The sequence below is a fragment of the Agelaius tricolor genome, unplaced genomic scaffold (assembly GCF_023055355.1).
Source record: "Agelaius tricolor isolate 1412-34295 unplaced genomic scaffold, bAgeTri1.0.p SCAF_106, whole genome shotgun sequence".
Classification (NCBI taxonomy): Eukaryota; Metazoa; Chordata; class Aves; order Passeriformes; family Icteridae; genus Agelaius; species Agelaius tricolor.
In genome coordinates, this window is record NW_027269366.1 from 84,992 (window position 1) to 112,860 (window position 27,869).

General features: G+C 41.2%; 2 protein-coding genes and 1 long non-coding RNA gene across 5 annotated transcripts in view; 1 reads left to right on the forward strand and 2 right to left on the reverse strand.

Moving 5' to 3' along the window:
- LOC139586174 (uncharacterized) overlaps positions 1-27,869 on the forward strand; it is a 132,707-nt gene that overhangs the window by 23,912 nt on the left and 80,926 nt on the right. The gene's annotated exons all lie outside the window — the stretch shown is intronic.
- Positions 1-27,869, reverse strand: part of LOC139586170 (uncharacterized) — a 266,979-nt gene that overhangs the window by 23,447 nt on the left and 215,663 nt on the right. The window lies entirely within an intron of this gene.
- Positions 729-27,242, reverse strand: LOC139586173 (polypeptide N-acetylgalactosaminyltransferase 18-like). Its single transcript, XM_071419382.1, has 4 exons — positions 27,050-27,242; positions 24,199-24,313; positions 12,235-12,399; positions 729-1,205 (listed from the first exon to the last, which is right to left on the reverse strand). The coding sequence occupies exons 2-4, from the start codon at positions 24,238-24,240 to the stop codon at positions 1,059-1,061; spliced, it is 354 nt and encodes a 117-aa protein (XP_071275483.1). The 5' UTR covers positions 24,241-24,313; positions 27,050-27,242; the 3' UTR covers positions 729-1,058.

Genomic DNA, 27,869 nt, shown 5'->3' on the forward strand with positions numbered 1-27,869 from the left:
GAATTTACATACAAATAAAAGCTGCTGGAAATGAACTCTAGTAATCCCAGTGCTCTGGTTTACCTCATCAAATTTCCTCTCCTCGCCAGTCTGAGCAGAGATGAAGTGATATGGAATTGCATTCACACCTCCTTCAAGGCAGGAAGAAAAGCAGAGTGAATTCATCCCTTTTTCTCTTGGATGGAGCCACTTTTACCCAAGTCTGCAGCACCCAGGGAACAACTGCATTAAAAAAAAAAGACTTGTAAGAACAATGAAGAATTGGAAGGAAGGTTCAGCCACTGAAATGGAGGCCAGCCCACTGTGAAATGTCAGGGTTTATATTTTACTTTTCTTCCAGTAGCTGCTGCTTTTCTCTTGGGATATTTTTTCCCTTCTTTTTAATAAATTCTCTTCCCTGCCTCACTTGAGCCCTGGAGCTTTCTCTGGGGTTTTATTAAGTGGTACTGGAGAGGAAAAATACTTGGGGACATAACACCTCCACACCCCAGACCTTTCCCCTGTATTTGCACACCGGTACCTACCGTGGCCTAGACAGAGCTCTGGAGGGAGACTGGAGAAAATCCTCCCTTGCTGTAGCTGCTGGTGTGCAGGTAGAACTCTTTATCCAAAGTCTGCAGAATTCTGATGCTCTGCAGCAACATGCCAGGATCAGGCTTGGGTTAATGAAGCAATGAAACCAGCACTTAGCTTCCAAATTGATTTCCATGGAGACACCTACCCAGTAATAGTGTTTGGGCTTTTTTATTCAATAAAAGTTTGAGATATAAATATTCTCCATTTGCTTAATAGTTACAGTTGTAAAATATTTTAGGATAGCCTACCCGTCACCTGTCATTCAGCATCTCTATAAATGTCGTGAAAACATCATGGTGAAATAAAAACTTCTTATTTCCAGCCCACAAACCCTATTTCCACACACTCACAAAATCAAACCAGAGACAAAAAGGGGAGAGAAGGAGCTGGGGGGACGGGGAGCGGGAGGGATACAGTACAGCAGGCGACAATGCAGTACTTGCTACACAGTAGCAAAAGAAATGGGTACAAAATTTAGTCTGCTATAATGACAAGCTTCTCAGGACATTTGTTATGGACCAGCGTTGTCCAGTGCACTTCTGAAGGACCACTTGAAATCCAAATTCATTTTCATTGTTCTCCTGCAATTCCAGGCAGCGCTTGGATTTTCGGTTCTGGATAGGACCTCCCTGTAGAGATTGGGGCAAAAAGAAAAAGAAAAAGAAAAAGAAAAAGAAAAAGAAAAAGAAAAAGAAAAAGAAAAAGAAAAAGAAAAAGAGGGGTTTGTGTTAAACACTGACCTTGTTGCATTGCTCCTGCGGGGTAACAGAAGTTATAGAACATTCCAGTGTCCATCTACTGTGAAAACCTTTACAGTTAGAGACAAGGTGAGGATTTGCTGGATTTGGAATGAAGGTTCCTTTGTTGCAGGCTGGTTTAATCTCTGATGCAGTTTGCAATAGTCTCAATTGCTTGGTTTCCATTTCAGCAAATGGGATTTCTGGAATGGAGCTGTGTTTCTACCCATGCATTTTAACCATAAAAAAGCCAAAAGCTTTCCTGTTTGCTTGAGTTCCCTGATTTTGTGGTTCTGCTGCACTTCTGAACACCAAAATAAGGCAAAACACAGCCATGGTATGCTGCATAAATGATCAAATGCAAAAACTGTTTTTTCCTTGAATACTGAAATGTCTTTTATAATCTTTTCTTGCTAATTCTCAGTATTGATTCTGTTCAATTCCCAGCTTAATGCTGCCTTATTAAAGCCTTGCCTTCATTGTTGAGTTGCATCAAGCTTTAAATCTCTGCTATCACACAAAAACCTATAGACCTCAATTACAATTAAATTGTCATGCAGGTGACATAAATTACATTTCCCCCTCTTGAAATCTATTTTCAGTTGGTTCTCTCCTCCTCTCTCCTGTCTAAGGAAGGCAACAGATAACGTGTACACATCAGGGTCTGGGAGGTTTCTGCCAAGATACATGGAGATAGAGTAGGGTAAATTGCACACAGGTCTGAAAGTGGCTTTCTCTAAAAAGGACCTTGGGCTTGTGTAGAGAATCACTGGCTGAATCTGTAAATCAAAGAAAGGATTTGGTGCAGATTAGTACACCTGAAGTATGGAAGGAGCAGAAGCATTCAAATCGCTTATAGGTACGATGGGAAAAAAGAGTTTCTGTAAAAAACCCAAACTGAATACCCAATTCCATACAAAAGCCCACCACCTCATAGCTCTGTTCAAGTCTGTGTTGTCCCTTGTATTATAAAGTCATTACAAAGTGGAAGGGCATTGGCACAAACCCCACAGAAAGGCTGTGTGCTGTTCCCCAGCCAGGGGCAGCTTGTGCCACTCAGGGCAGGTTCTGCTTCATGCACACAGGTGGCTCAGGGTCCCCTCCTATCCCACCAGTAATGCTTAGCGAGAACTTTCTCTGAGATGGGACTTCTAAAATACCATTTTGGGTCTGGTTAATGAAATACAGAATTAGGTTTGAAAGCTCCACATTTTAAATATAGCTTTGGACAAGAGGGACATTTCTAGAATAATCCACAAAAATTTGAAACGTGTGGCTCCCATAAATCCTCCTGGTAGGCCTATGTGCAGCCTTGATAAAACTCCCACTGATTACTTTGCCAGACAGACAGGCTTGCAGAGGCATTTAATACACCTCCATAATGAAATGCTGAATGAACTGTATTTTCCCACTGCTGTGTAACTGTTATTGACATTTGTATTAATAACAGTAGTTAAATTTGGCTGCCTGGTGGGAAAATAAACTCCAAACTATCCAAAAGTAATAACACTGCATGACATACAAGAAATTTGAAGAAACTAAGATGAAAGTTTTTTCAGTTCTGTATTATATGCCATTTCTTGTCTTATCCTAGACATTCACAGTTTATCCCTGCCCCTCCACCAATCTCATTCCCCCATTCCCTTTGTTACTTTGGCCTTCTAGAGATCACTGTAGTGAGGTTGATTTTTTTTTTCTCCAAGTTAATTTAATGAGCTCTGAACCAGATTATTCACATGTGAAACTCTGAGGTAATGGATATTTTCTCATTGTGAAAGGAACAGTTATCCTGTTTTCTTCCAGAATAACATTTCTATCCTGGATGAAAGCTGTAGAGTGTGGTTTTCCACTGGGGAGACTCAGGGTTGCATGGCACCCAGGCTCAGCTCTCTTGGCTTAAACTGGCAATTGGGAATTACACCTTACAAGTGTTTCTGCCTAAAGCCAAAATCAAGATGAACTTCCCTGTGTTCTCAGCTGATGCTGGAGGTGCTTGTGTCGCTGTTAGCTATGTAAAGCAGTTTTGCATCTTCCATTTATTGGTTGTCTCTCATCCGACTTCTGGTGCTTGAGACATTCTCAGCTCGGAACCTGCACTGAAGCTGAGGAAAGTTGTCCCACTTTGTCTTGTTAGAAAACTGCCTTAGTTGGGGTCCATTATTTGCCTGATTTCTGGACTTGGGATATGACTCTGTGCATGGCACTCTTAGGCTTCTCCTGTCATTTCTAATTTACTGGCATAAGAACAGGAACAGAATTCCCTCTCTCCATTTTTTTGTGAAGTACAGCACTTGGAGCTCTGTTAGGTAGAGGAAGGCACAGGGTTAAAACTTAAAGACTGCCATGAGGACTTAGAATCTTTCTGCTTAATTCCCATTTGTGTCAGTGGTTAAGGGTTTCTTTCACTTGAATGGGCTGAAATGCCATGTGGATTTGGGGGCGGAGGAAGGAGGATGTTCACTGTGGAGACAACGTTTTTTCCTTTTTTCTAAATTTTGTAGAGCAGACCTAGGTGTTATAGTAAATGTGTTCATGAGAAACACTAATACAGGCAGCTACACCAACTAAGTGTAAACCATTCCTAAGGAAAAACAAAACAAACAAGCAACCAAAAAACCATATTAAAAGCCCCCTCACACTCCTTCACTCTCTCTGAAGTGCCCTCATGTAAAATCTGGCTTTTATTTAACAGAAACAAGGGAGTTGGGAGATAAAAAGCCAAGGAAGCTCTTTTTGATGTGGGGAAAGTGCTCTGCATTGGCTACTGAAAACCAGCCAGCTGAGTACATTGGAGCTGCTGTATGGAATACAAAGAGACACCAAAATTAAGTAGTGGTTCATGTGTGTGAATTGAGTATTGCAGGGAGCACAGATGCTTCTAGCAAGATGTGCTTTTTTTAACCACAAAAGGGAAATGTGAAGGCTCAAGCCCTGTGAGGAGCTAAGCTGTTCTGTTTCCAAGAGATGAGAGGCCTGTGCAGAGCCACTGCTTCAGCCTTCAGAGTGGGTGCAGTGCACACTTTACTCAGAGTCATTAAGAAAATTAAATCCTCCCCAAAGAGTTAGGCCCAAACATTCTGCAAGTGTTTTGAAAGCCAGTGGCTGCACTCTGCCCCGGGGGCTCTGGTGAAATCCAGCTGTGGTGAACGTGTGAGGACGGGGCTGCAGCACAGCTGGATGAGCACTCCCAGCTCACCTGCACAGCAGCTCTTCAGGGCACTGGGCAGATCATTTAAACCCCCACAGAGCCACTTGTTCTCCTCTGCACAGGGCCTTGAATGTGTCCTACAGCAATGGCCTGGGGTGCAGCAAGGAAGAAAGGCAGGATGAGCACGGCTGGCTCTCAGATCCACACAGACAGGGAGGAACAAGAGCAGTGCCTGGTTCAGCTCTGCCTCTGCTTTGGCTTTAGAACTGCTCTGAAGTACAGGGAGGAAGGTTTCTATACTCAATTCACACACATTACTTAAAATTTCCTGTTATTTTTCTACTTACTGTGTCTGTTTTCACCCCTTCATATGCCCAATCCAAGCCTGGGACAGTGGTACTGTCCTGTCAGCTCTGGACTGCTGACAGTGCACCTAATACAGGCTGCAAAGCCTGAACTAGTGAGCTGTGTAAGGATTAAAGCACACAAACTGAGTAACTCCAGGAAAAAAATGAGCAGGCAGGACTGAGGCATCAAAAGCTAACACTGTCTTGTGCTCCTCTAACTGGCCTGGCCTCCAAATTCCAGCATTCCTGAATGGTTTCTGCAGTCTGTTGCCATCATTAGCATTTGGAACCCTAAAGCCAAATGCAAGCAAAGGTGCCCTTTAAGTGAATTATTTTTTGCCTTTTTTTTATAGTAAGCAGTTATCCAAACTTGTATAAAACTCTCACAATTGGATTTACTGCATGCTTGGCAAAAGGGTTTATTGTGTTACTACACTTCATGCTCACTGAAAGGAGAGATGCCCATCTGGGTTCCTTCCCCCATTCTAGGCAAGATCTCTACTTTCCAATTTAAAGGCAAAACTTGATAGCCTAGAGTAATGTCTTTAAGCATGAAACATTAAACATAATTCTGTAGACTGAAAGAAGTTTCAAGAGGCATTGTGGGCAATTGAACAGAATTAGGATTAAGAGCACTGATGATGAGAGACAGCTCAATGGCAGAAGGAGTCTCAAGAGGATAAATAAGCATCCAGGTCAACTCTTCTGTAAAAAATGGACTGAATGTGTCAGCACTAACAGGTTTGACTGGGAACTGCATGGTTTTTGCAAAGCAAATTGAAGCAATTCCTGTGAGAAACACAAATGTTCTCAGCTCCTGCTGGTACTCAGACACACAGAAGGCTGACTGGGTGATTTGTAAGTGTACTGTTAATGCTAACACTGTCCCAAGTCAACATCCTGGTACACAGAGTGGAAAGCAACGCTTCTGACTTCCTTCAGAGTTACTGCACTTTCTGCATTTCTACTGGATGGAAGGGGTTTCCTTCCCAGTCCTTCACTAAAGCAGAATTTATCCAGTGCCATGGCATTTAAGGACACCATCTGCTGTGCCTGCAACCCCTTGCAGTACAAAGTTGTGCAAAGCAATCAGACAGTTTAGACAGGCTAGTTTTTGCTGAACTGTTCTATGGGATCTGTTTTGGTTTACTGGGGGTGGCAGATGCACAGGTACCAAACCTGATCACTCTGTAAGGCCCGGTCACTTGCAGAGAAGAAGGATGAGGGCTGGAGGTTGTCAGCATTACTGCAAATCAGACTGATGGCTGTTTTTAAGGACTTACTCTAAAGGGAACACTTTTCCTTTCAGAGTTTACACCTGCTTTTTGCTCATCATATTAAAGCTCCTGTTATTCTGCCTGAAAGAGAAAAAACATGCTCGCCTAAACCTGGATTTTTCAGAAAAAGGTCCTTAAAGGTTAATAAGTATATCCAGCCTCCTATCACATACACTGTATAGATCACTGCATTCTCCAGTCTATTAATTTTCTATGTGGACCTCAACCAGTGACCTCAAATATTTACATGTTCACTCTGCCTTTGAGGCAGAAACTCTAATCTTTGCTGTTGCTTTGATACATTTGAATCAAAGAATTATGGTGAGGTGTATGAGACAATCTCCACTTCAAACAGAACACTTGATCTCCTTGTGCATTTCCCAGGAATACTGGGCTACATTTTCAGTGACTCTTAGTACACCAAATTTAAACCTAAAGAAAATGACTCAAATTATACAAAAAATATATCTATTTTTTTCCTCCGTGTGATTCACCTCTGTATGGATGTGGAAGCAATAAGAAAATGTTCACAGGAAGAAGGGAATAATTTATCCCATCCAGTAATTTATGCATTTTCAGTATTGCCCATTTCTTAGAAATATTGGATGATGGTATTCAGTTTAAATTTTCTGCTTTTTAGCTGTATAAAGGACACAGATATATATAACATAGAGGAAATGAATTAACCTCTTCTTGAATGCAAAGAAGTATGACAAATTTTCCAACTCTTTGTCTAACAGGTGTGCTGGAAGTAAAGCAGGCTCTTGAACATATCCTTTCCTGTTCAAATGTTTCATCAATTAACTTGAACTATTTTAATTCAAATATTTCTCACTGAAGTATACTGATAGCTGCCCTTACTCAAACACATGCTTCCTAATATATTTTAGATGAGTACTGTGAAAATGAGGTGCATTTAACTGCTTTTATGTATATGAAGTATCATATACAGCAGGTTTATATATTAAAAATATATCGTTATCTGTTCAGCTATTTGAATCTTTGTTTAAAGGGTAGCTAAGCACATGAGAATTTTTACAAGACTCACTTAAAATCTGAATTCATTTTTCCAGTACTAAACAAAACTAATTATGATGTACAATGTAAACTTAAGTAGTGCTATAGTAGGGATCAGCCAAACCATTTCTTAAGGGAAATGTAAACTCTTTCCCTCCTCCTGCACTCCAGTTCTGTTGTCAGGTAGCCACCCAAGCACTGACATCCCCTTGCTGGTACTCAGTGTGTAAACACTGTGAAACATCCTCTGACAGAGGGATTAGGCACACCATTCAACAGTTACACAGCTTCAATGTCTGCATCACAATTTTGTCTCATTCCTTTCCCAAGACATCTGAGTGTTCAGGTTTTACATGATCATAAATGCTACATTTTCCTAATGCTGCACTAAATTTTTAATACTGCAGCTGTGACAAATCAAATGAAGCAGCCTCATCTGCATGTCCAGAGCAGGATTTAATAACTAGACATCTGTGCAATCATTTTCTGTTTTCTTTACTCTAGACTGGATGGTCTGATTTGCTTACTCTCTCCAGGATGTAGAAATACACTATACTGTTAATTAAGGTTTTAAAATAAAAGCAATTAAACCTGGTACAAGGAAATGCAGCTTCATTCAGAGAATGTAATTGGAATAGAAAAGAAATTAGAGAGATGCAGCATAAAAATCAGAAATGGAACACGTGGATCTCTACCTATCACTAACATTTCTCCACATATAAAAAAAATTATCACAGATTTATAACAGGTTGCAGTCCTGGTAATAGCAAGATTAAGAAAAATAATAACCTGAAAATAATTAAATTCAAGCCTTTACTGAAATACCAAGAAGCTCTTCAGGATATCACCGCTGGAAATGTGTTTCACTACAGAAAATTGGGATAAGACTACAAAACCAGAAGTTTTGGAGAAGAATACATTAGCCAGACTAAGATATTTTACAGAAAGTAAACATGAATTATTACTCAATCAGCAGGGGCCAGGAAATCTTCCTGACATGCTAGAAAAACACGCAGAAACAGCTATTCTAGGTGTATGATGAGATTTTTGTAATTAATTACTGAACACTGTCTCAGGGCTGGGGGGTGGCTGTGGCAGAGTGGAAAGCAGATTAAAAAGGGAATCCTTTATCCCTACATGGCCCTGATAATGATGGGAAATGCAGAACTTAGAGCTGCATGCATTGTTGGTTTTTATGTGGCAGCAAACCCAGATGATGCTGGGTTGTGTTGATGCTCTGAGAGCCAGGGTTGCCTAGCAAGCCGTTTGTGAAAAGGAAGGACTGGCTCCATGCCCTGCAGCTGAGGATGCTGTGCTGGGCTTTTCTGACCACAGCTGTCCTGAGCAACCCCTACCAGCACTCAGCAAGAACTGCCTGGTTGGGAACTTGAAGGAGTAAGCTGCAGAGATGCATGCTGATGGGGGATGATTCACAGATGGGTATTTCTGATTTTATTTTCCTCATCACTAAAGGGGATGATGTTCACACTTGTCTTTTGTGTTTTCCCTTGCCCTAATCTGCCTGCTTATGCTACTGGGCAGCACTCAGAAACCTCCATATGCAGAACCCACCACATTCAGGGCTCACTGGCTACTCTGTGCTCCAACTCTGATACTCAAGCACTAACCTAGAACTTAAGATGTGTTTCTAAACTATGTCAGTTCACAGCAACAACTGCTACATTTTATACTCCCTCTAGTAGAAGAGTTGGATATAGGCAAATCCTGCATTTTAAACACTTCTGGAGTCATATGTGAGACTCAACCTATGGAAAATATCCAAAGTTAATGCTTTGCCCAATGTTTTCTGCAGGGTAATTCTTCTCTAACTAAACCCAGAATTCTTTCCTATCTTTTCATTTATTGTGCCATGCAACAGCTGCTTTTGTAGTGAAACAATACCTTGATACAACCAAGAAAAAAACAGGAGTGCTGGAGACATTTGCTTTATTTGTTTTAGCACTGCATTTTGTGAAACTCTCAGAAAAGTTACCTTTTTCATTCTGAGATTACATAAATTATTTCTGCAAACAACTCAGGCTTGATTTATCTGCTGTGATCTAGGCCTGCTTCAAGATGTTCAAAGTGTAAGACAGAGGAAGGCAACAAAGCTGTTTTGAAGTGTGATGGACTGTTCAGATGGTGGGGAATTACAAAATACAGTAACATGAAATAAAACCAGGACTTTGCTTAGTAGGGGAATGGACATCAGTGGGACCTGCCTTTAGCATTCCAAAGGATGCATACCTGTGAATAGCAGTGAGGAACTGGTGAACAAAGCTTCTAAGGAAAAAATAAGTGTTAGGTTAAAAATTTGCTACAGCTATTGGTGATTTATCAGAGTACAGGAAACCTGTTGAATTCCCTGTCTCAGACATCAGTGTTCAGTGACTGACTAGATGTTTCTGATGGCTGAGTTAATTTTAAGAGTGCTGATAGCTCTTTTTAGGCATGCTGAGATGATCATTCAGACAAATCAAGCCTCAATCTTCTCCAAGAGAGCAAATCAGGGGTCAAGAAGGAAATCCTCCTCCTGGACTTACAGTGAATTGCTGGCTCACAACAGCTCATTTCTGTGAAACTGCAAGCACTGCCCATTGCCTGGGACAGTCTTCTGGATTAGGTAAATAATCCACTTAAATAATTTTGTGATCTGTGATGCAGCAAGTTGTATATTCCTAGGTTTTGCCTTCCTATTTGGTTTTAATAAAAGTAATATCCCTGTTGTACATAGAATTACAGAAGTGTCCTTTCAGATCATTGAGTTCAACTATTAATTCAACACTATCAATTTCATAACCAAACCAAACCATGTCCCTAAGTGCCACTTTTAGGTGTCTTTTCAATATCCAGGAATGGGGACTGCACCACTTCCCTGGGCAGCCTATTCCCCTGCCTGACAACCCTTCCCTGATATCCAATCTAAACCTCCTCTGGCACAGCTCGAGGCCATTTCCTCTCCTCCTAGCTCTGAGAAAAGATACCAACACCCACCTGGCTACAGCCTCCCCTCACAAAGAGCAATGAGGGCCCCAGGAGCCTCCTTTTCTTCTGACTATACACCCCCATGCCACCATGGCATTTTCTGAAAAATCCTCTTTGCCCAGGATTTTCTCCTGGGAAGCTGAGAAGCCTCAGGGAGGAAGGAAAACAATAATTATCTGATGGCTGCTCCTGTGTTTGCTGCTTTGGAATGTGGCTTGGGCATTGTTTACCAACAGGTGAATGTTTGATTGGTTCCACGTGAATTGTTTTAATTTAATGGCCAATCATGGTCCAGCTGTGTTGAGGCTCTGAGGAGTCTCACGTTTTTATTATTATTCATTCTTGTGAAGCCTTCTGATGTATCCTTTCTCTTTCTTTAGTATAGTTTTAGTATAGCATTCTAGAATAGAATAGAATAGAATAACAGCATAGCCTATCATAATAAATCAGCCCTCTGGGAACATGGAGTCAGATTTTCATCTCTCACCTCGTCCTGGGGACCCTCACAAACACCACATCCCCATCTCCCTCAGCCTCGTGCTCCAGACCTGTCACCAGCTCTGCTGCCCTGCTCTGGGCACCTCCCAGCATCTCCATGTCCTGCTGACAGTGAGGGGTCCAAACCTATACACATTCACATCCTGCAGCTGCAGCTCATGCCTAGGAGCACCTCACTGCCTTGTTCTTTCTCTTTTTCTCTCCATGGATGAAAATATTGTCCTAATATAGCACAAGTGATGTGAGGAACACAACTTCACATTGCTATTTACCAGCCTTAGCATAGGTTATACCTAGGTACTCTTCTTCAGCCAGATAAATGAGAAACTCCTTTCAGCACAACTAGGAAACCCAAGATTTTTATATCTTTCCCAGACATGTTAACAGACTTCCAAAGGTTTATGGGGTTTAGATGAGATTATTTGTGAGAAATAACTCCCTTGGAAAACAAAAATACTGAATGATGATTTTATTTCGTTTGTGTGTGTGTTGTATTTAAGTAATCTAAGTTTTCTAATCTGAATGCTTCATAAGAAGGAGGCTTCATGCATTTTAACCCAGAAACTGAACTACTTGCATTATCATTATATGCTTATGATTAAACCAGTCTCTAGGGCCTAAGAAATAAATTGAGTGCAAAGTGAAGAAAATTAGGAAATGAATTTGCACCAGTATTTCAATTGATCTGCATATTCTAACATGGAATTTAGGCTGAGCTCCCTGGGACTCTGATCATAGTGTCTAGTTATTGAAAATGGCTTTTTCACCACTAACCACCACAAATCTGCTTGCCAGCACCTGACATGGCAAAGTTCCACTGTGTTAAACTTCCCTTAGGAAAAACTCATCTTTCTTTGAAAAACAGAATTTGACTGTCTTTGGCTTCCAACCATTGGAACCTGTTTTGTCCTCAGGGTATAGGTTAGCCTGAAGCCAAAACAGGTTCCAGTGGTTGGAAGTGTTCCACTGTGGAAGCACTGAGATGCCTTGAGTCACCCTGCTGTTTCCTCTTAGCTAAACCACAGTGATCTCCCTAAGTGTTGGAGCACCTTTTCCAGCCCCAGAACTTGTGTGGATTCTTTACTCTCCCTCATGTTTCTAAATCAGTTAGGAATGCAGACACCAGGCCTGGCCTTAGTGTCCTATCAGCATTCTCATCCCTGTGAAAGCACCTCCCAGCCTTTCCTCGAGCCTCTTTCTGCCTCTCTCACACTCATGTGTAAAAGCCTGAGCCTTTTTACAAAAGAAACTGCAGAACTAGCTCATTATGAGGCTGTTAGCACCAATGAGCCACTACCACCATTTGTGACAGCTACTTCTAAAAGAAAACCAAACAGATTTCTGTTCCTCTTTCCTAAATAGGTTACTTTGCATTTGACTCCACTGAAATAACCTTTTTTCCACTCCCCATAACAGTGCTGTGCCTTAGGAGTTATTAATGGTGAACTCAGAAAATATAATACAAGTTTTGTACCCTACTGAGGTAGCTGACATTGGGATCAAAACTAAACCTGCACAGAGCTTCCTGGCTCTGTGCAAAGCAAGCGAGGATAAATCTGGTTCTGTTCTGCTAATAAACAGATTACTCACACTTCAACACAGAAACAGAGCTTTAAAACTTTCTGAAATGGCTGCTGGGCAAAAATTACCTGAGTAAATTGCCAGTAAAGCTTCATTCTCTTGGCTTTGGCATAATTGCATTCCATGAGCCTGGGCCTGCTGCTGACATCCACCAGGCATCTGTTGTCATCGTCGTCGATGGTGGGGCTCAGAACAGCCACGTGGAGCTGCTGACTGCTCGTGTAATGAACATTCTGCAACAGGAAGCACAAACAGCATTTGTGGCCTCTACACAGAAGCAGCACTTTCACCCAAAAGCTAATGGCAAAGATAAATATGCTGAATAGGCTGACCCCATGGTGGCTTTGAAAGGATCTCCTTTCATGCAGGAAGCAAGACAACATTTTAAAAGTTGGTCTAAATTAACAATTAACTGCTTAAATATTGATTAAGTATTTAAGAGGAAATATGCAAATACAACTGATTATTGTCTCATCATGTGACTTTTTCCTTCTGTTTTTCCTTCTGTTTCTGAGGGTCTTCAAAGAGGAAGATAGAGCCCCTGGGACTGGCTTGAATATGGCCATCAGCTCTGATTAGACTGTTTCATCTGAGGATAACACCTCACTGGAGAGGGAATAAAAGAGAACAGCAGCACAGGAGTTCAGAGCATCTCCGTCTTTTATAGGACAGATACAAAGATACATTAAGGTTTTCTGCAAACAAATGCTAAAATCCACACTTGAAGCAGATACTATATAGAAAGAAAAAGTTGTTAGCAACTGGTGACAGATACAGGCATGAGAGAGAACAGAATGGCCACATTTCAAGGCATTTGTTCTCATTTTACATTTTCTAAGTCAATACACACAGATACAAGAGACAAGGACAAGGGACAGACACTGGCTGCTCTGTATTTCTAGCAAAGAAGGGCCCTCAAAGGCCTCAGGGATTACACCTGGGACCAAAGACATGAGTTCATTATGTTATACAAATTCTTTCTACTCTGTTTGACTACAAAGATATGTGGAAGGTTTCTCTGGAAGAAAGGAAAGAAGGGGAAGGATGGAGGGGATATGTCCCCTTTCAGACTGGCAGGTTACGTGTAAGCCCAGGAAGGTAACACAGGATTATACCAGGACTGCCTGATTGCTAATCACAAATAGAATTTATTTTGCCACAATCAGACCTTTTTCTTGGAAGGACCATGAGAAAGATTAAAGGGAAACATCGTGCTCCAGGTTTTAAGTCTGTGGTAACTCAGTGGTGGCAGAGTCACAACAGACAAGAGTGGACAGAAGCACCAAATTAATGCCCCTGCCATTTACTGTAGCTATTCTATTTGTCTGTAACAAAAGGGAAACTGGAAATTCTGCTGGGTGTATTTGGGAATCGTTTTGGTGCCCAGATTTTCCTGGTATTTGTTCATTGTTGGTGTTGTGAACTGTTTTATGTGTGAGTGTTCTCCTTTGTGAACACTCTGGTAAAGTAAGAGAGAAAGCAGAAAAGCAGAACAAGCCAGGTCTGATGAAAGATTTCGGAGCTTCATGTAATAAATAAAATAAAATTTAAAAAAAATGGAATGCTGTAAGTAGTCAATTCAGGGATTGAATACAACCACAACAAATGGTGGTGTTCTGGGCAAGACTGTGTGCCCAGTTTACCCTCCTGTAGCACTGCCAGGGCAGATGTAACCTGCCAGAGCTGCACTCAAGTTAATTACGTTACCATTAATGGTTTAGACTAAGCCCAGGTTTTGCCCCCTTAGTGAAGTTTCATTGTTCTCACCCCACAGAAACAGTAACAAGCTTGAGCTGGCTGAAGTGAGGTGAGTGGAAGTTTTAAGAGGTTGAACAGAGAAAAGCTCAATAGTTTAGTTATGCCCTACAGGAGGAGAGCAGGGTAATAAAGGAACTGGCAGAGCACATTTCCAGAATGGATGGTTATGACTGAAGTAAACTCTAAGAACTATAACAAGATCACTCTGCATCCACAACTCAGGTTATTAACATTCCTGCAAACAAAACTGATGCCTTAGAAAACTGTTAAACATGAAGAATGCACTTTCTAGACAGGCCCAGAGCAACTATTTTAGACATGTATATGATCTATTTAGACATTTTTTTTTTTTTGAGAAACTGAGGTAGTGACCGAGCAAGGCTAAAAGGTCAAGATGATCTTACAAAGGGATTGTTAGGACACCCTACAGATGAACCTTTTCTTGCAGCTCGTTTACCTCTTACCTGAAATTACGACTAGAAAACATAAAGGGAAATTGTTGGTTATTTAAATCTTTAACTAACAGGAAGGGATATTCCATTTCAGCATGTTGTCACTACAGAAAACATGATGTAAGAACATAAAGGGGGGTTGCATTGTTTTCTTAATTACACATATCAGTTGCTGGAAACAGATGAGCAGGCTTGGCTGTAACTCTGAGAAGTGCATTCTGTGGCCTGAGGTCTGCACAGAGAAGGCAGTGTGCCTGCAAACCCTCGTGGCTGAGCTGCTTTTATCAGATTACAAAATTAGAAGTACTCATTAAAGATGCCCCAGAGTTAAAAAAACAGTCAGTGTAAATTAATTACTACTGTGGATACAAACTAATTAGTTACCAGTATCTTTGAAATATATTTTTGGGAACAATTTATTGTAAAATCTTGTCATCCTTTGTCATTACCATTAATTGTTTACTGATAAAAGTAACGAGCCTGATGTTCTACAGACAAGCAGGAATAAGCTATTTGCATTTAATACCATAATCATTTTGAATCTGCATTTTTATTTTGGTATCTGGACAGGTGACTGCAGAAAGGACAGAGAGAGTGTCAGACACAAAGATCACTGAAATCAAGGCTCATATTTCTAGTTGCTATCAGTGGCTTTTTCATCACACCCTGGAAGTTTTTGGATTGTCGTGCACATTTGTTGGGTATCTGCCTCTGCAGAGCTAGAAACTATACCCACTGGATGGAATATGTTAATATTTATTTAGGTAATATCTCCACTGAATTCAGTTAACCTTTACTAAATATGTCTGATCATCACACAATCCTGTCATACTTACTTTCAGGTAAACTTATTTATTTGTATGGAAGAACAGCCTTTTTTCATAACCAAGCTGACAGATTAATGTGAAACTCTAAGTAACCGACAAAAACACCCCCTCACAATCTAAAAGGCTTTTTAAAAGAAAAATAAAAGACTTTAACATAACTAGAGCTGCTCTTCAGTTTTAATATGTAAATTATCCCTTAAATCTAACTTTTGAAGTCATCATTAATTGCCTCACAGGCCTCATTTTACATTAATTGTGCCTTCATAGAACACTCTTATTGAAAACCTAATACATGTAAGGATTCTTCACAAATTAAATGGTCATTACTTGTCTTCCTCTTTTAGCTAATTGCTTCATTATGTACTTTTTCAATTGTTTTGTTCTGCAGGGATTAATTTTGCATGTATCTTAATGAGCTGTGAAACTGTTAGAGTGTACTGTTAAACTATGCATGGTGTGCTGCTGCTTGGAACTGCAGGAACCACTCTCCACCTGTGTTACTTGGAGGTAACACATGGCAAGGGTCACTTAGGGCCCCATCCAGTTCTCTGCCAAGTGTGTCCATCTCATTGCCAGGCACAGTCAAGAACCCACACATCAATCACTGCGTTGCCAAGTTGATGTTAGCAACAGGAAGTAAAAGAAATCACTTTTTGTCTTAAAAAGCACAAAAGGAGACTGAAAAACAGGATTGCCACTGGTTTAGTATTCATGGAGCAATGTACTGTGCTGGCCATCTTTTATGGCTTTACCTTTCTCTCCTTACCACAGCTACACTTAGCCTGATCAGTCTTGTTCATCTTGCCCTGTGCCTAAGGCCTGATCATAGAATACAACATGCTGGGGTGGGAGGGACCCACAAGGATCATCAAAGTTCAATCACTGGCCCTGCACAGGACACCACAAGAGTCACACCACGTGTCTGAGAGCATGGCCCAAACACTTCCTCAACTCTGTCAGACTCGCTGTGGTGGCCACTTCCCTGGGGAGCCTGTTCCAGTGCCAGCCACCTCTGTTGTCACGGTTATATTTTATGAAAAATCCCTTCACCAGGATTTTCTCCTGAGAAGCTGAGAAGCCTCAGAAAAGAAATGCAAACAATAATTATCTGATTGCTTGGAATGGGGTCTGGAGGTTGCTTACCAACAAGTGCATCTTTGATTGCTGCCATGTGAATTGTTTTTAATTAATGACCAATCACAGCCAGCTATGTCAAGACTCTAGTCAGTCATGGGTTTTTATTATTCATTCTTTGCTAGCCTTCTAATGTCTTTCTCTTTCTTTAGTATAGTTTTAATATATCATTTTCATATCATATAACATAACATCATAATATAATAAATCAACCTTCTAAAATATATAGAGTCAGATGAATGTCTCACCTCATCCTGGAAACCCTCACACCTGATGTCCCCAGACAGGGCAGGCCCTCCTGGCTGTGCCTCAGGACAGGCCTGGCCCTCCTGGCTGTGCCTCAGGACAGGCCTGGCCCTCCTGGCTGTGCCTGATGCCCTCAGGACAGGCCTGGCCCTCCTGGCTGTGCCTCAGGACAGGCCTGGCTCTCCTGGCTGTGCCTCAGGACAGGCCTGGCCCTCCTGGCTGTGCCTCAGGACAGGCCTGGCCCTCCTGGCTGCAGGGCACTGCTGACCCACATTCAGTTTGCCATTGGCAGGACCCCCAGGTCCCTTTCCACAGCACAGTAGCCCAAATTCTATCAGTACTATTAAAGACTGAGGCAAGAGCTCCTGAAGAATTCCCTGTTCAGCCAGGCTGGTCTTTTGCCTCACTGCCTTGCCTTACAACATAAGGTGCTGTCACACACATAAAGGTGTCTGGCCTTCACACCTGTGACCTGAACATGCTGCATCCATCCTGGTGAACCCATCTCAGTCATCTACTCACTTCTGTACTACCACAACAACCCCTTGCTCTCCCTCACTGGTCTTCCTCTAATCTTTGTTAGATTACTAAATCAGTCTTGCAATATTAAAATATCTCAAGGAAATTAAATTCTAGAGGAAAGCCACAAATATGGAATCTTCCCAGCTTAGGCCGTGAAGACTTGGAATATAAGAAGGTACAATGGCAATTACACTATGACTTGAAAGTGCAGGAGAGCATTAAACATGAGGCTAATAATGCACTAATTAACTTGCATCTCACCTGAGTCCATTGATGTGTAAGTGTATATTGAGTTAAACTGTTTTACTATTTCCCATACCACTATAAATAACACTTTCCTCTCATAAAACATAAATATATCTGTATTACTTCCCAGTTGGTAATGTGCAACTACACATGCACAGTTGGTGAAAAAACACTTGTGAGAAATCTCCAAGTGCCTCCTCATCCTTCCTTGTAGGGTATAGTGATGTCCCATGTTAGCTGCTGCTGTAATACTTTTCTTTCCTGTGGGAGCAGCTAATAACATGTTCTCTCCCCAGAAACAGCAAAACCACAAAACTGATTCACTGGTAATGTATAATTACACATGCTGTAGCTGCAGATTACCTGCTGAGGCATTCATAAGAACAGAGGGAAAAACAATTATTCCAATGTAGGAGTGACTGAAACCAGAGCAAGCCAAAAAGCTCAGTAGTGTCATGACTGGCAGAATTTGGAGGCATGGCAATTACTTGTTTTGTTCTCAATAGAGCCTTTCTTTTTTTAACCTGTTGGAATTACAATCCTGTAAAGAGAGAATTTTAGTCTGTGTCATCTTGGGATTCAAATTGTTGACACAGTGAGGTACTTTGCAAAACAAAATTAACCTCAGGAATAATCCTGTGCACACAGATAAGCCACTGCTGGTTACACAGGGTGCTAGGCAAGTGCTTATGCCACACTTGCACTGCTAAGGAATTCTTTTTGTCTTGGTGAAAGTGTGAGCTATGAAAAGCATTGGCTACATCTTGTAAGAAGCAACATTTGGTCAATCTTTACCATCTTTTTCTTTCAGGCTTCAATCTAGAAATAGTCTCCTCTTAATTCACAAAATGGATAAAAGCAAAATAAACTTCTCTCTATTTAAAGCTTTAACGAAAATTTAAAGAGAATCATTATATGAAAAAGCAGTATTTAAAAGTTATCTCAGAGTAACAACTAAGGATATTTCTATTTTTGGACTTCTCAGCCCTTTGCCTTTACACATCACCAACCTTGTACTGTTGAGCAGCACTTGTGATCACGTACTGAGGATGTTTTCTGTAGAGCAAATCATTCCCTAGTGGCAAAGGATATGGGCCTTCTTACTGAAAACAAGCTAAAAACATGGCTTTAAGACTACAAGAAGTGATGATAGCTGCAAGTGCAAAAATGGGGAACATCTTGATTCATTTTCCTGAGGCATATTTGGGGAAGATCTCCATTGCTCAGTGGAGTGCAATGGAGGTAGGCCCAGCAGCAAGGACAGAAAGGGACACCAGGCACACATGGCACAGCCCACTACTCCCTCTCCCTGCAAACAGTCCCACAACACAGCAGTTTGGTGAAAAATCCCTTCAATCTTCTTGGTTCCTTTCCTGACATTTCTACCTCTTGGTGTGAGAAATGAAACCCTGGAGATGAGAGCTCTTTTTCAGAGAAGTAATTGCTAGTTGATGTTAATGAAGTGGATAGGGTCTTAATTTGAAGTGTTGGCCTGTTGTTAAACATCGAATGTCAGAGTTCTAGGACTTGCCTTGAGTTGCTGTTGTTATATGTTACCATTTTACCCTGTATTTGTACCTCTCTCAGTCATACTCTGTATTTGTGCCCCTTTCCATCTCACCTTAGATTTGTATCCATTCCTGTCAGGAACCACTTCCCCTGCTCCCAGGCCTTGCACCCGGACTGAATTCAAATGAGAGGCTGTGGGAACTATATGAACCCTCTCAAAACAACAAACCAGCACATGAACTCTGACTTTAACCCCCCAGAACCACACTAAATCACCCACCCTTGACCAGAGCCGGATTTCATCCTGCCACCATAACTTTAATAGTGCTCAGCTTGGATGATACCCCTGGACTACAAGCCAACATCATCTTCCGAAGGATTCTCTTGAGGGTGGAAGCCCCAGCTCTGCCGAGAGACAAAGCTGCACGCACCCTCCTGCTGCACTCCTCCTCCTCCTCCTCCTCAGCACCGTGCTGTGGGAGCAGCGGCGCTGTGTGCGACCCCTCGGGTAATAAAGGCCTTTTTAAAGGAGTCTCCTGGCCATATTTATCACACTGGCACGCCAGCCCATCAATCTGCCTAACAAAACAGTTTGTGAGGCAGCAGGGCAAATCACGAACTGATTAGCATTAACATTAACCCTGTATCTGAAAGAAAATAAAAGTTTACTGAAGCAGAGGTGTTCAGAGGCAGCAGTGTGGGGCAGACCACTGTGCTGGCAGGCCCAAAGCACTGGTGAGCTGCTGCAGGAGCTAGAACAAGAGCATGGCAAGGAGAAGGAGAAAATGTAACCCAGTGTAGCCTATGTGCTGTGAAACTTCACTTGAGCTTGAACACTGTTGGTGCAGTTTAACATTATCCTCATCCTAAACCCAAAACACAGCACTGTACCAGCTTCTAGGAACAAAATTATCTCCACCCCAGCCATGGCCAGGACAGCTGTGCAAAGGCTTTCCTTAATAAAGTCAGACATCTATTTACATGCAATATAGTCACAGTTTCGTGTCATTTATGGCCTGTGTTAGGAACACCGACAGGTAAAATTGCTGGAAACTTCCAGGTAAAGAGGAAAAAGGGTGAAATGTTTCCCCACAAATATGGGGATTTGGGGCCAAGTGTAAGTACCTTCACTTGCCTGTGATTAACAAAAAGAACACTATCCCAAGGGCAATATTGTAAGAAAGATCTCAGGTGAGAAACAATCAGGATACACACACACTGTGGACTGGAAATGGCTGGAACATGTAAGCAGCCATCAGTTTCTAGGCACCAAATGGGAGAGACTCACTTAACTAAGAAGCAATGAAAAAAGCAATGAAAAATCACGATCCCAGAAGCATGTTGTGGGGAGGGGGTTAAAGAAAAGACAAGATAGGTAAGACCCAAAGACCCAGCCCAAAACTAACAAACAAATATTAACTTCTGGAATTCCAAAACAATAGATCAGAGAGAGCCATGACAGACTTCACATCTGCTTGCTTTGCCACAGAGGGACCCTCATGTATGGAAAATACCCCAAAGAACCCTGGGACTATTTTTTGCTCAAGTAACTAATTTCTCCATCTCTATTCATTAACTGCATTCCTCCAGTTCTCCAACATCAGAAACAGCACGAGATTCACAAAAGGTCTGCAGACAAACCACCCGACTAGCAAGAAATGAAGCAATTAATTTCACTACAGAAATATACTACACAAAAGTAGTGTGCCACACTCAGTCTAACTATAAATGCAATTTTCCTCCTGGGTCAGCCGATGTAAAGTCCTGATATAGCATTTAGTTGGAACAAGACCCAATCCCTTAAAGAGCTTTTACCTTCTAATAAATTTTCCTCTTACCCACTTAAGAGGGCCATTATATCCTAGTGAACACAAATTCATCTGCAAGCACAAAGACTTTGTGACACACAGAATTACTCTAAGTCAAAGCCTGGGCTTGCATTCCCATGACTCTGATGATGACTTAGTCTGGGACCTGAGGTAAATCACGGAGTATTTGTTAGGGCATCCCTAAAAGTGGCACAAATAACTTCTTGTAACAGATATTCCAGAGCTTGATCAAGCATGTAGGCTGCTTTAAAAGACAAAAGAATTGCTACAGGGTTGCTTTTGATAGAAAATCTTCTTCTGACTTCAGTAGGAATTGGAAGAGGCCTTTAAGAAGCCTACTGCAAACCAGACATGAACCATGCAAAGCAGAATCTGGCTGAATGAATGCAACTGATGGCAGAGGATTTGTAGGGTCTTCCACGGCCACAAGAACTGCTTGTGCAGGCCCAAGCCAGAAGCTGAGCCCAAATGACACTGAGAAACACCAGCCTTACACTCACATTCTTTTAAGGCAGTTACCAACACAGTTCCTGCTTGGGCACATGGATGAAAATGTGATTCCAATCTGCCCTCCAAATGCAACCTGGTAATTTAAAAGCACACTTAAGTCCATTCAATTGGGAATGATTGAACAAAAAAGAAGCACCACTCATTCTAACTTGATTTTATAAATATGATGCTTCTTGACAGTAAATGAATCTTTCTAAACCCCAGTTAAAATGATTGAACTGCTCAAAGAGGATTCTATTAAGTCCTGCATCAACCAGCCTGCCTTTTTTTGTCTTATGAGGCAAATAAACAGATTTACAAGAAAACATTTGGTTGAAGAGTAAAGAGTTTCTTCTAAGAATCAAATCCATTCATGTTTTGAACTCATCTGCCAGCTTCTAGCTCAAGGCTAAAGATTTCTATTAATATTTATTTAATAATATATGTCTAGTATTTTACAAATGCTGTTACAAATCCATAGACAAGGGTAAAAATCTTAGTAGTTAAAACAGTATTCCAAATCAGAGACCCACAGAGCTGAGTAGCAGCTCTGAAGCAAATTCAGAATCAAGAGAACAATCCTCCAAAGTCCTGCTCTCTGTGGCTTGTAATGGTTTGCCAGCAATGGATCCTTCAAATACAGTTTCCAACAGTTGGTGATTTTCTTGCACTCCTATAACATAAATAACTAGATATTTGTGCAGATGATGAGGTGACAAACATAACTCCTGGGTGAGGATAGTGGGAAAAGTCTCCATTTGTCAGGGTCTAATTCCTCACAGAAGTTTTACATCCTCTGGAACAAAATCAGTGATAGATGGACATGGGACCATGTTCTACCCACTGTGTTTAAGATAAACAGGTAGCTCAAATGATTCTAACATGTGCTATTTCTGCAGTCAAAAATAAACCCTCCAGTTCTTCCTCTAGATGTTTGCTCTTACAAGCATTTGCATAAAATTTCCCTAGCAGGCCATTTTGGACAGACAGTGTCTGCTTGTCCATTATCCTGAATGACAATGCTTTTCACACAGCAGAATACTAAAAAAATCTAGACACTTCTTTAAAAAAAGGAAAACGACAATGAAAGAGGAGGTGCAGTGAGCCTACATAGTCACAGATTGGAGAGCAGCATTTTAAAAGGGAAACATTATTTATTGCACTAATACTGTAATTACAATGTCGTTTTTGTAGAACAATGACTATTTTGATTAAGGCACTCATCAGCAGCCCCACAGCTGAAAGCACCACAAGTAATGTAGAGATGTTCCAGTGCCCAACCACCCCTGTGAGTGAAAAACCTTTTCCTGATATCCAACCTAAACCTTCTGTGACACAACTGGAGGCCATTCCCTTGGGTCCTGCCCCTGGCCACGCGAGTGAAGAGATCAGTGCCTGCACCTCCACCTCCCCTGGTGAGGATATTGAAGACCACACTGAGGTCTCCCCTCACTGAGTCTCACCCTTGTATGATCTCAGACACACTGAGGATTGTCAGAAGAGCATTAATAAACTGTTAAACAATCTGTAATTTATTACAGCTCTGGAATTTGTTTTCATACAGGCAGATCCAAGCCAGCATAAATTCAGATAAGGAAGCACGTATTATGTTACCTTGCACACTACACTCTGTTACAGATGAGAGTATTTTATGTAGGTCAGGCACTGCTTCCCTGGAGCCAGAGAAAAAGCCATAAGGAAATCAGAGCAGTGTCAGGCCTTATTTCAGTGATCCAGCATACTCCAAAATTTCAATTATGCAGAGATTGTGTCTCTCTGGCCTTGTCTACCAACATACCAACATCAACTCCTCCAAGGCTAAGTGCTGCAGCCCAGACAGGAGACATCTCATGATGCAAACCCAGAGACAACTCCTTGCACTCATGAGGAAACAATAATGTTTTGTCAGTTGGAAAAAGAACAGAAAAACCAAAGTGATGGTAATTTTCAACTCATTGCAACACTGAGCTGCAAAATAAGTTTTTGGGAGCAGAAGGCAGCTCTCTGGCCCTTACAGTGAGAAGAACAACGTTATTAAAAGAAGCAGTCTTGCATTTCTCTCTCCCTTTCCTTGAAAAAGTGAAAGAGGGAGAGAGAAAGCTGAAAGAGGGTCTGTGCTTCACTCTGGCTGAAAAACCTCTTTATCTCTAACAGGCGGAACAAAAAGAATTTCAAGAAGCCAGAAATAAAAATGAGTATTTTGTGTTCTATCTTGCTGTCTCAGGAGATAATTATCTATTCTTACAGTAAGTACCCTTTTTTTTGCTATTGTACAATGGTATGCTTATATCCTGGCAGCTAAAAGGCTCAAAACACAATGTTACCTCTCCCTTACCTTTCCTAGCAGGGCTCAGAATTGATTTTTATAACACACCACCCCATTTTTCACTACCATTATCTACCTAGGAATTCAACCCTTATCAAAAACCTGAGAGATTCTCAAAGAGAACAGAAAGGTGTTAAACTGTGAAGAGATACAGAAAGAAGTACTCAAATCACACACAATACTGCATTATAGTAAACAGGTGAAGAGTGTACAATGGAAAAAGAAAATATATGCACTCACAATATATTCACATTATGAATACCTTAATTCCCTTCTGTCTGGAAGGCAGCATAAATGCCCCTATATTCTACTTTGCTCCACAGTGATTTTGCTAATTTAAATAAACCAAGTAATCTAGAAAGGTTTTTCTCATCACACCTGTGATAAACTGTTCTTACTGAGTCTGGGACCACAGGTAAGCAGGGAAATTTAGCTATCAACTCTGCAAAACTCTGTTGAAAGAACAATCCCAAATTCTACACATCTACCCTTGTCCCAGATTAAGTTCTGTAAAGAGAGCTATTGCTCTTTTTTCCCTCCTCTCTCCTCAAATAAATGTACATGTCTGCAGAGCTGTGGATCTCCTTTCCATGCCATCATCCATGGTTTGGACTGCTTTCCCCCTCTGCAATAAGAAGTAAGCTATATTTTAAATGTAAGCCACCAGTATGGGCTAATTGTTTTCCTTCCTTACCCTGATTCCAAGCTCCACATTCTCTCCTCCATATACTTCCATGCCTTCATCCAGCAATCCAATCTCTTGGAAGTATTCTCTGTCCACTATGAAGCATCCAAGCAGTGCAGGACTTCTGGAAGAATAAATCATCAGCAACCAAAATTAGCAGATAAATTATGAAGAATTTTATTTTTCAGGCACAGACTGTATTTATCATTGCTAGGTAAAATGATGCAGCAAAACAGATTCTTAAGAAAGTATTTCTCAAAGAGCTTTATTGAGCCTTGCCTTCTGACATTCCTAATTCTAAAGTGAAATGAGCACCATTGAAGGAAATTAGAGTCAAATTATTGAACATAAATATTCACCAGAGCAGTAAGGATTTCAGTGCTAGTAGTGTGAGATCCAGGTGCCCCAGTTTTGTTTCTGGGGCACCAGCCAGTGTAGCCTCTGTCCTTGCTAAGTCCTCAAGGCTCTTGCCTGTGACAATTGCAAATGATGTGCAGTTCTGTGTGTTTAGCCAGGTTCAGCTAGAGCTAAAAACTTGTGTCTGTAAGCTTACCTAAAGAAAGAGATTATTTCTTGAATAGGACCATCCAGATACATTTTTTTAATACAGAATCAAGCAAAGCCTGCCTTTACCAGCATAACATTAGTCCATTACCCTGAGCCAAACCTAAACAAATCACATAGCTTTACTGGATCAGTAAACTCTACTTATGTCATGGTGGGAACCAACCAATTTTTGCTACACAGAGCAAATTTTAGTCAGGTAAGAGTTCAGCCACAGAGGGTACAATTTCACCTTATGAGTAGAGAAGGATACAGAGTCATTTAGCCTTTTCATTTTTCTCCTACCTTATAATCCACAATTGCAAGAAATAAATATGTCTTTTCAGATTATTATGCTGGCACTCTGGTAATGACAAGATATTAATTAGCAGTACAGAAGAAATCACCCAGCTTTTATGGAGAACACTCAAGCTACAGCTAGTGGACACATCTGCTTTCAAACAGATCATAGGCTGTCTTAATCACAAATTCTACAGTTCTACAGAAATCTATATATTAATGCCTCCAAGTGCTATAGTACCCGTTTTATAACAATGAAAGACCATCTTTGATGTATTTATTAATGAAGAAAATAGCAGTTAACATCAATACAAAACTTATGCTTCATTTATGATAGGTCCTTTTGCCTTTGTTGTTGTTTTTAAGTGTTTCTCAGTGCACCTGCTTCCCTTTGCTATAATTCTAAAAGAATAATGGAGGCAGATAGAAACCATCCATCAAGACACATGGCTTTGTTTGTTGGTGTGCTTGTTTTAATTATCCAACACACACATGCAGCATATTGCACTGAATTAAAAAATGTGCCAGGGAAAGAGCTAGGGGACAAACCTGAAATTCATAAAGTACATGCACTGCCCAGTCCTCATGTGGAACAGAGTTTAGGGGTAAGATGGAAAAGTCATTACTTTGTGTTTCACTACTCTTAATTTTAAAAATCATAATGGTTACTCTGTATAATTAATCACAGGATCATAGAATGGCTTGGGCTGGAAAGGACTTGAAAGATCATCTCATTCCAAGCCCCAGCCATGAGCAGGTACATCTTCAAACAGATGAGGTTGCTCAGAGCCCCCCATTCAGCCTGGCTTTGAACACCTCCATGAATGGACATCCATAACCTCCCTGGCAACCTGTTCCAGTGCCTCACCACACTCACAGAGAGAATTTCATCTCAATATCTAACATAACCCTGCCTTCTGTCAGTTTAGAGCTGTTCCCTCTTGCCCTATCACTACCCTACTTCTGTCCCTTACCAGTTTTCTTGGAATCACCATTTAGGTACTGGAAGGTGCTGTAAACCTCCCTGGAGCCTTTTCTTCTCCAGGCTGGACAACCCAAACTCTCTCAACCTGTCTTCACAGGAACATTTTTATAGTGTCAACAGAGTTCATTAACAGCAATAACTATTTCTAATGCTGTGGAAATTAACCCCTTTTCACGTTTGTCTTTGGCAAACCTGTTAATTTTTATCTCCTGCTTTCCAATTCTAGGTTCTGTTCATAGGTCAGTGCAGTTCAGAGGGTGTTAAACTGACAGAACCTGAGAGAAGTGCCTGCCTGCCAAGATAGCTGCTGGATGAAAAACAGCTGCCAGTGCTGTTTGAGGTTCTGCTTTCAGGAGGTAAGAACAGCATTCACACTTCCTTTCTGCAGGGAGCTGGAGCACAGGTACCAGTGCCCTCCTTGGAATGAATGTGTGTCTACAAGCAAGGCCTGTACTCTCAGCAGAGCTGCTCAGTGGGTTCAGAGGGTACTACTCCCCTCCCTGAGACAAAGGGATTGTTCTGTACCAGTCTGACAACACTCTGGACATGGGAACAAAGTGCAGACCCAGACTGTCCCAAAGCAAGGACCCAATGCAGCCTTTGCTCACAGTGTCACTGACCAGACATTAACTCCTGGGACACAGCACAGCTGTGCACCTATGTGACAACACTATAAAGAACACAGCTGTCAGGTCAGCTCTGCTTATGCAATGTAACTGCAAAGAAAATTCCATTTCTGGCCCGTAAGCACTAAATTAGCAGGCAAGACATTTGGAGAACGGAGTGCTGCAGAGCAGCCCTGCCTACCATTCCACTTGGGCAGGAAACCTGTTTAAAAAGATCTACTGAAAACAAAAGTTTCCTTTAAAAACATCTACTGAAAACAGGAGTTTTCTTGATGACTGTGTAGGCATCAAGGACATTTAAGTATTTGAAGTTTACAGTCAGTAAAACCTATCACACAGCTGAGCCCACTTGCCCCCTGTCACACCCAGGAGAGCTTTTAGACACTGTAATTTAGTTATTTATTACCTTATTGGAGCAGTTGTGTTCTCCAGTTTCCACCAGGACTTAGGAGGGTTCAGATACCTGCACCACAGCTCCCAGTCAAAGCCTTGTGCTGAGAGGGGATACTCCTCTATTTCAAAATTATCATACTTAATGTTATCGAATGATGGAGAAATTACTCTTTTCCTGTTTTCTTTTATCCTGGTGAGCACTGGTTCAGCCCTAAAAAAACAGAAATACACTGTTAAGATTACACCAATGCAAGCATAGCACTGATGGAAATCATGGAGTAGTTTGGTTTGGAAGGAGCCCTTAAAGAGTATTTAGTCCACCACCAAATAAACAATACAGCAGCTAATGCTGTATTTTTCAGAAGGAGCAAAGTCTAAAGCTGTTACCCATTCAGAGCCCTTTCTGCCCCAAAATAATACACTGCAACATATTCTCTAAGAGGCTCTGTTGTTAACCTTGATTTGAGCTGGTGGATGGAAGAAATGAGTATCTGCATATCATAGAGCATTTATACCCTTGCTACCCAGTAATGACAACTTCAGGCTCGCAACACTATCAAGGACATCAGGAGCAGAGTTAATAATAGATCTATCCTAGAGACAGAAGCTCTTGCCATTTTACCTCACTTTTACTTAAGGAGCAAGGGAGATATTAAATCCAGACTGAACACGGTAAAACACATTATTTTAGTTATGTTTACTTTTGCAGAGTGGCCAAAATAACCAAAATAACGCTTCTTGGTTTACACTGTAGAATGTAAAAGAAACATAATATTTTTTAATGAAGATACATTCACCCTCATGGGCAAAGGGCTACATTACTGGAGGAGATT

Bases quoted from the DNA above. Each gene is read 5' to 3' on its own strand.
- LOC139586173 (XM_071419382.1), bottom strand. From the start codon at position 24,240: ATGGAAGTATATGGAGGAGAGAATGTGGAGCTTGGAATCAGG. The intron at 12,400-24,198 runs GTAAGGAAGGAA...TTCCTGTTGCAG, and splicing joins ATGTGGAGCTTGGAATCAGG to AATGTTCATTACACGAGCAG. The intron at 1,206-12,234 runs GTAATTTTTGCC...CAATCTCTACAG, and splicing joins TTTACTGGCAATTTACTCAG to GGAGGTCCTATCCAGAACCG.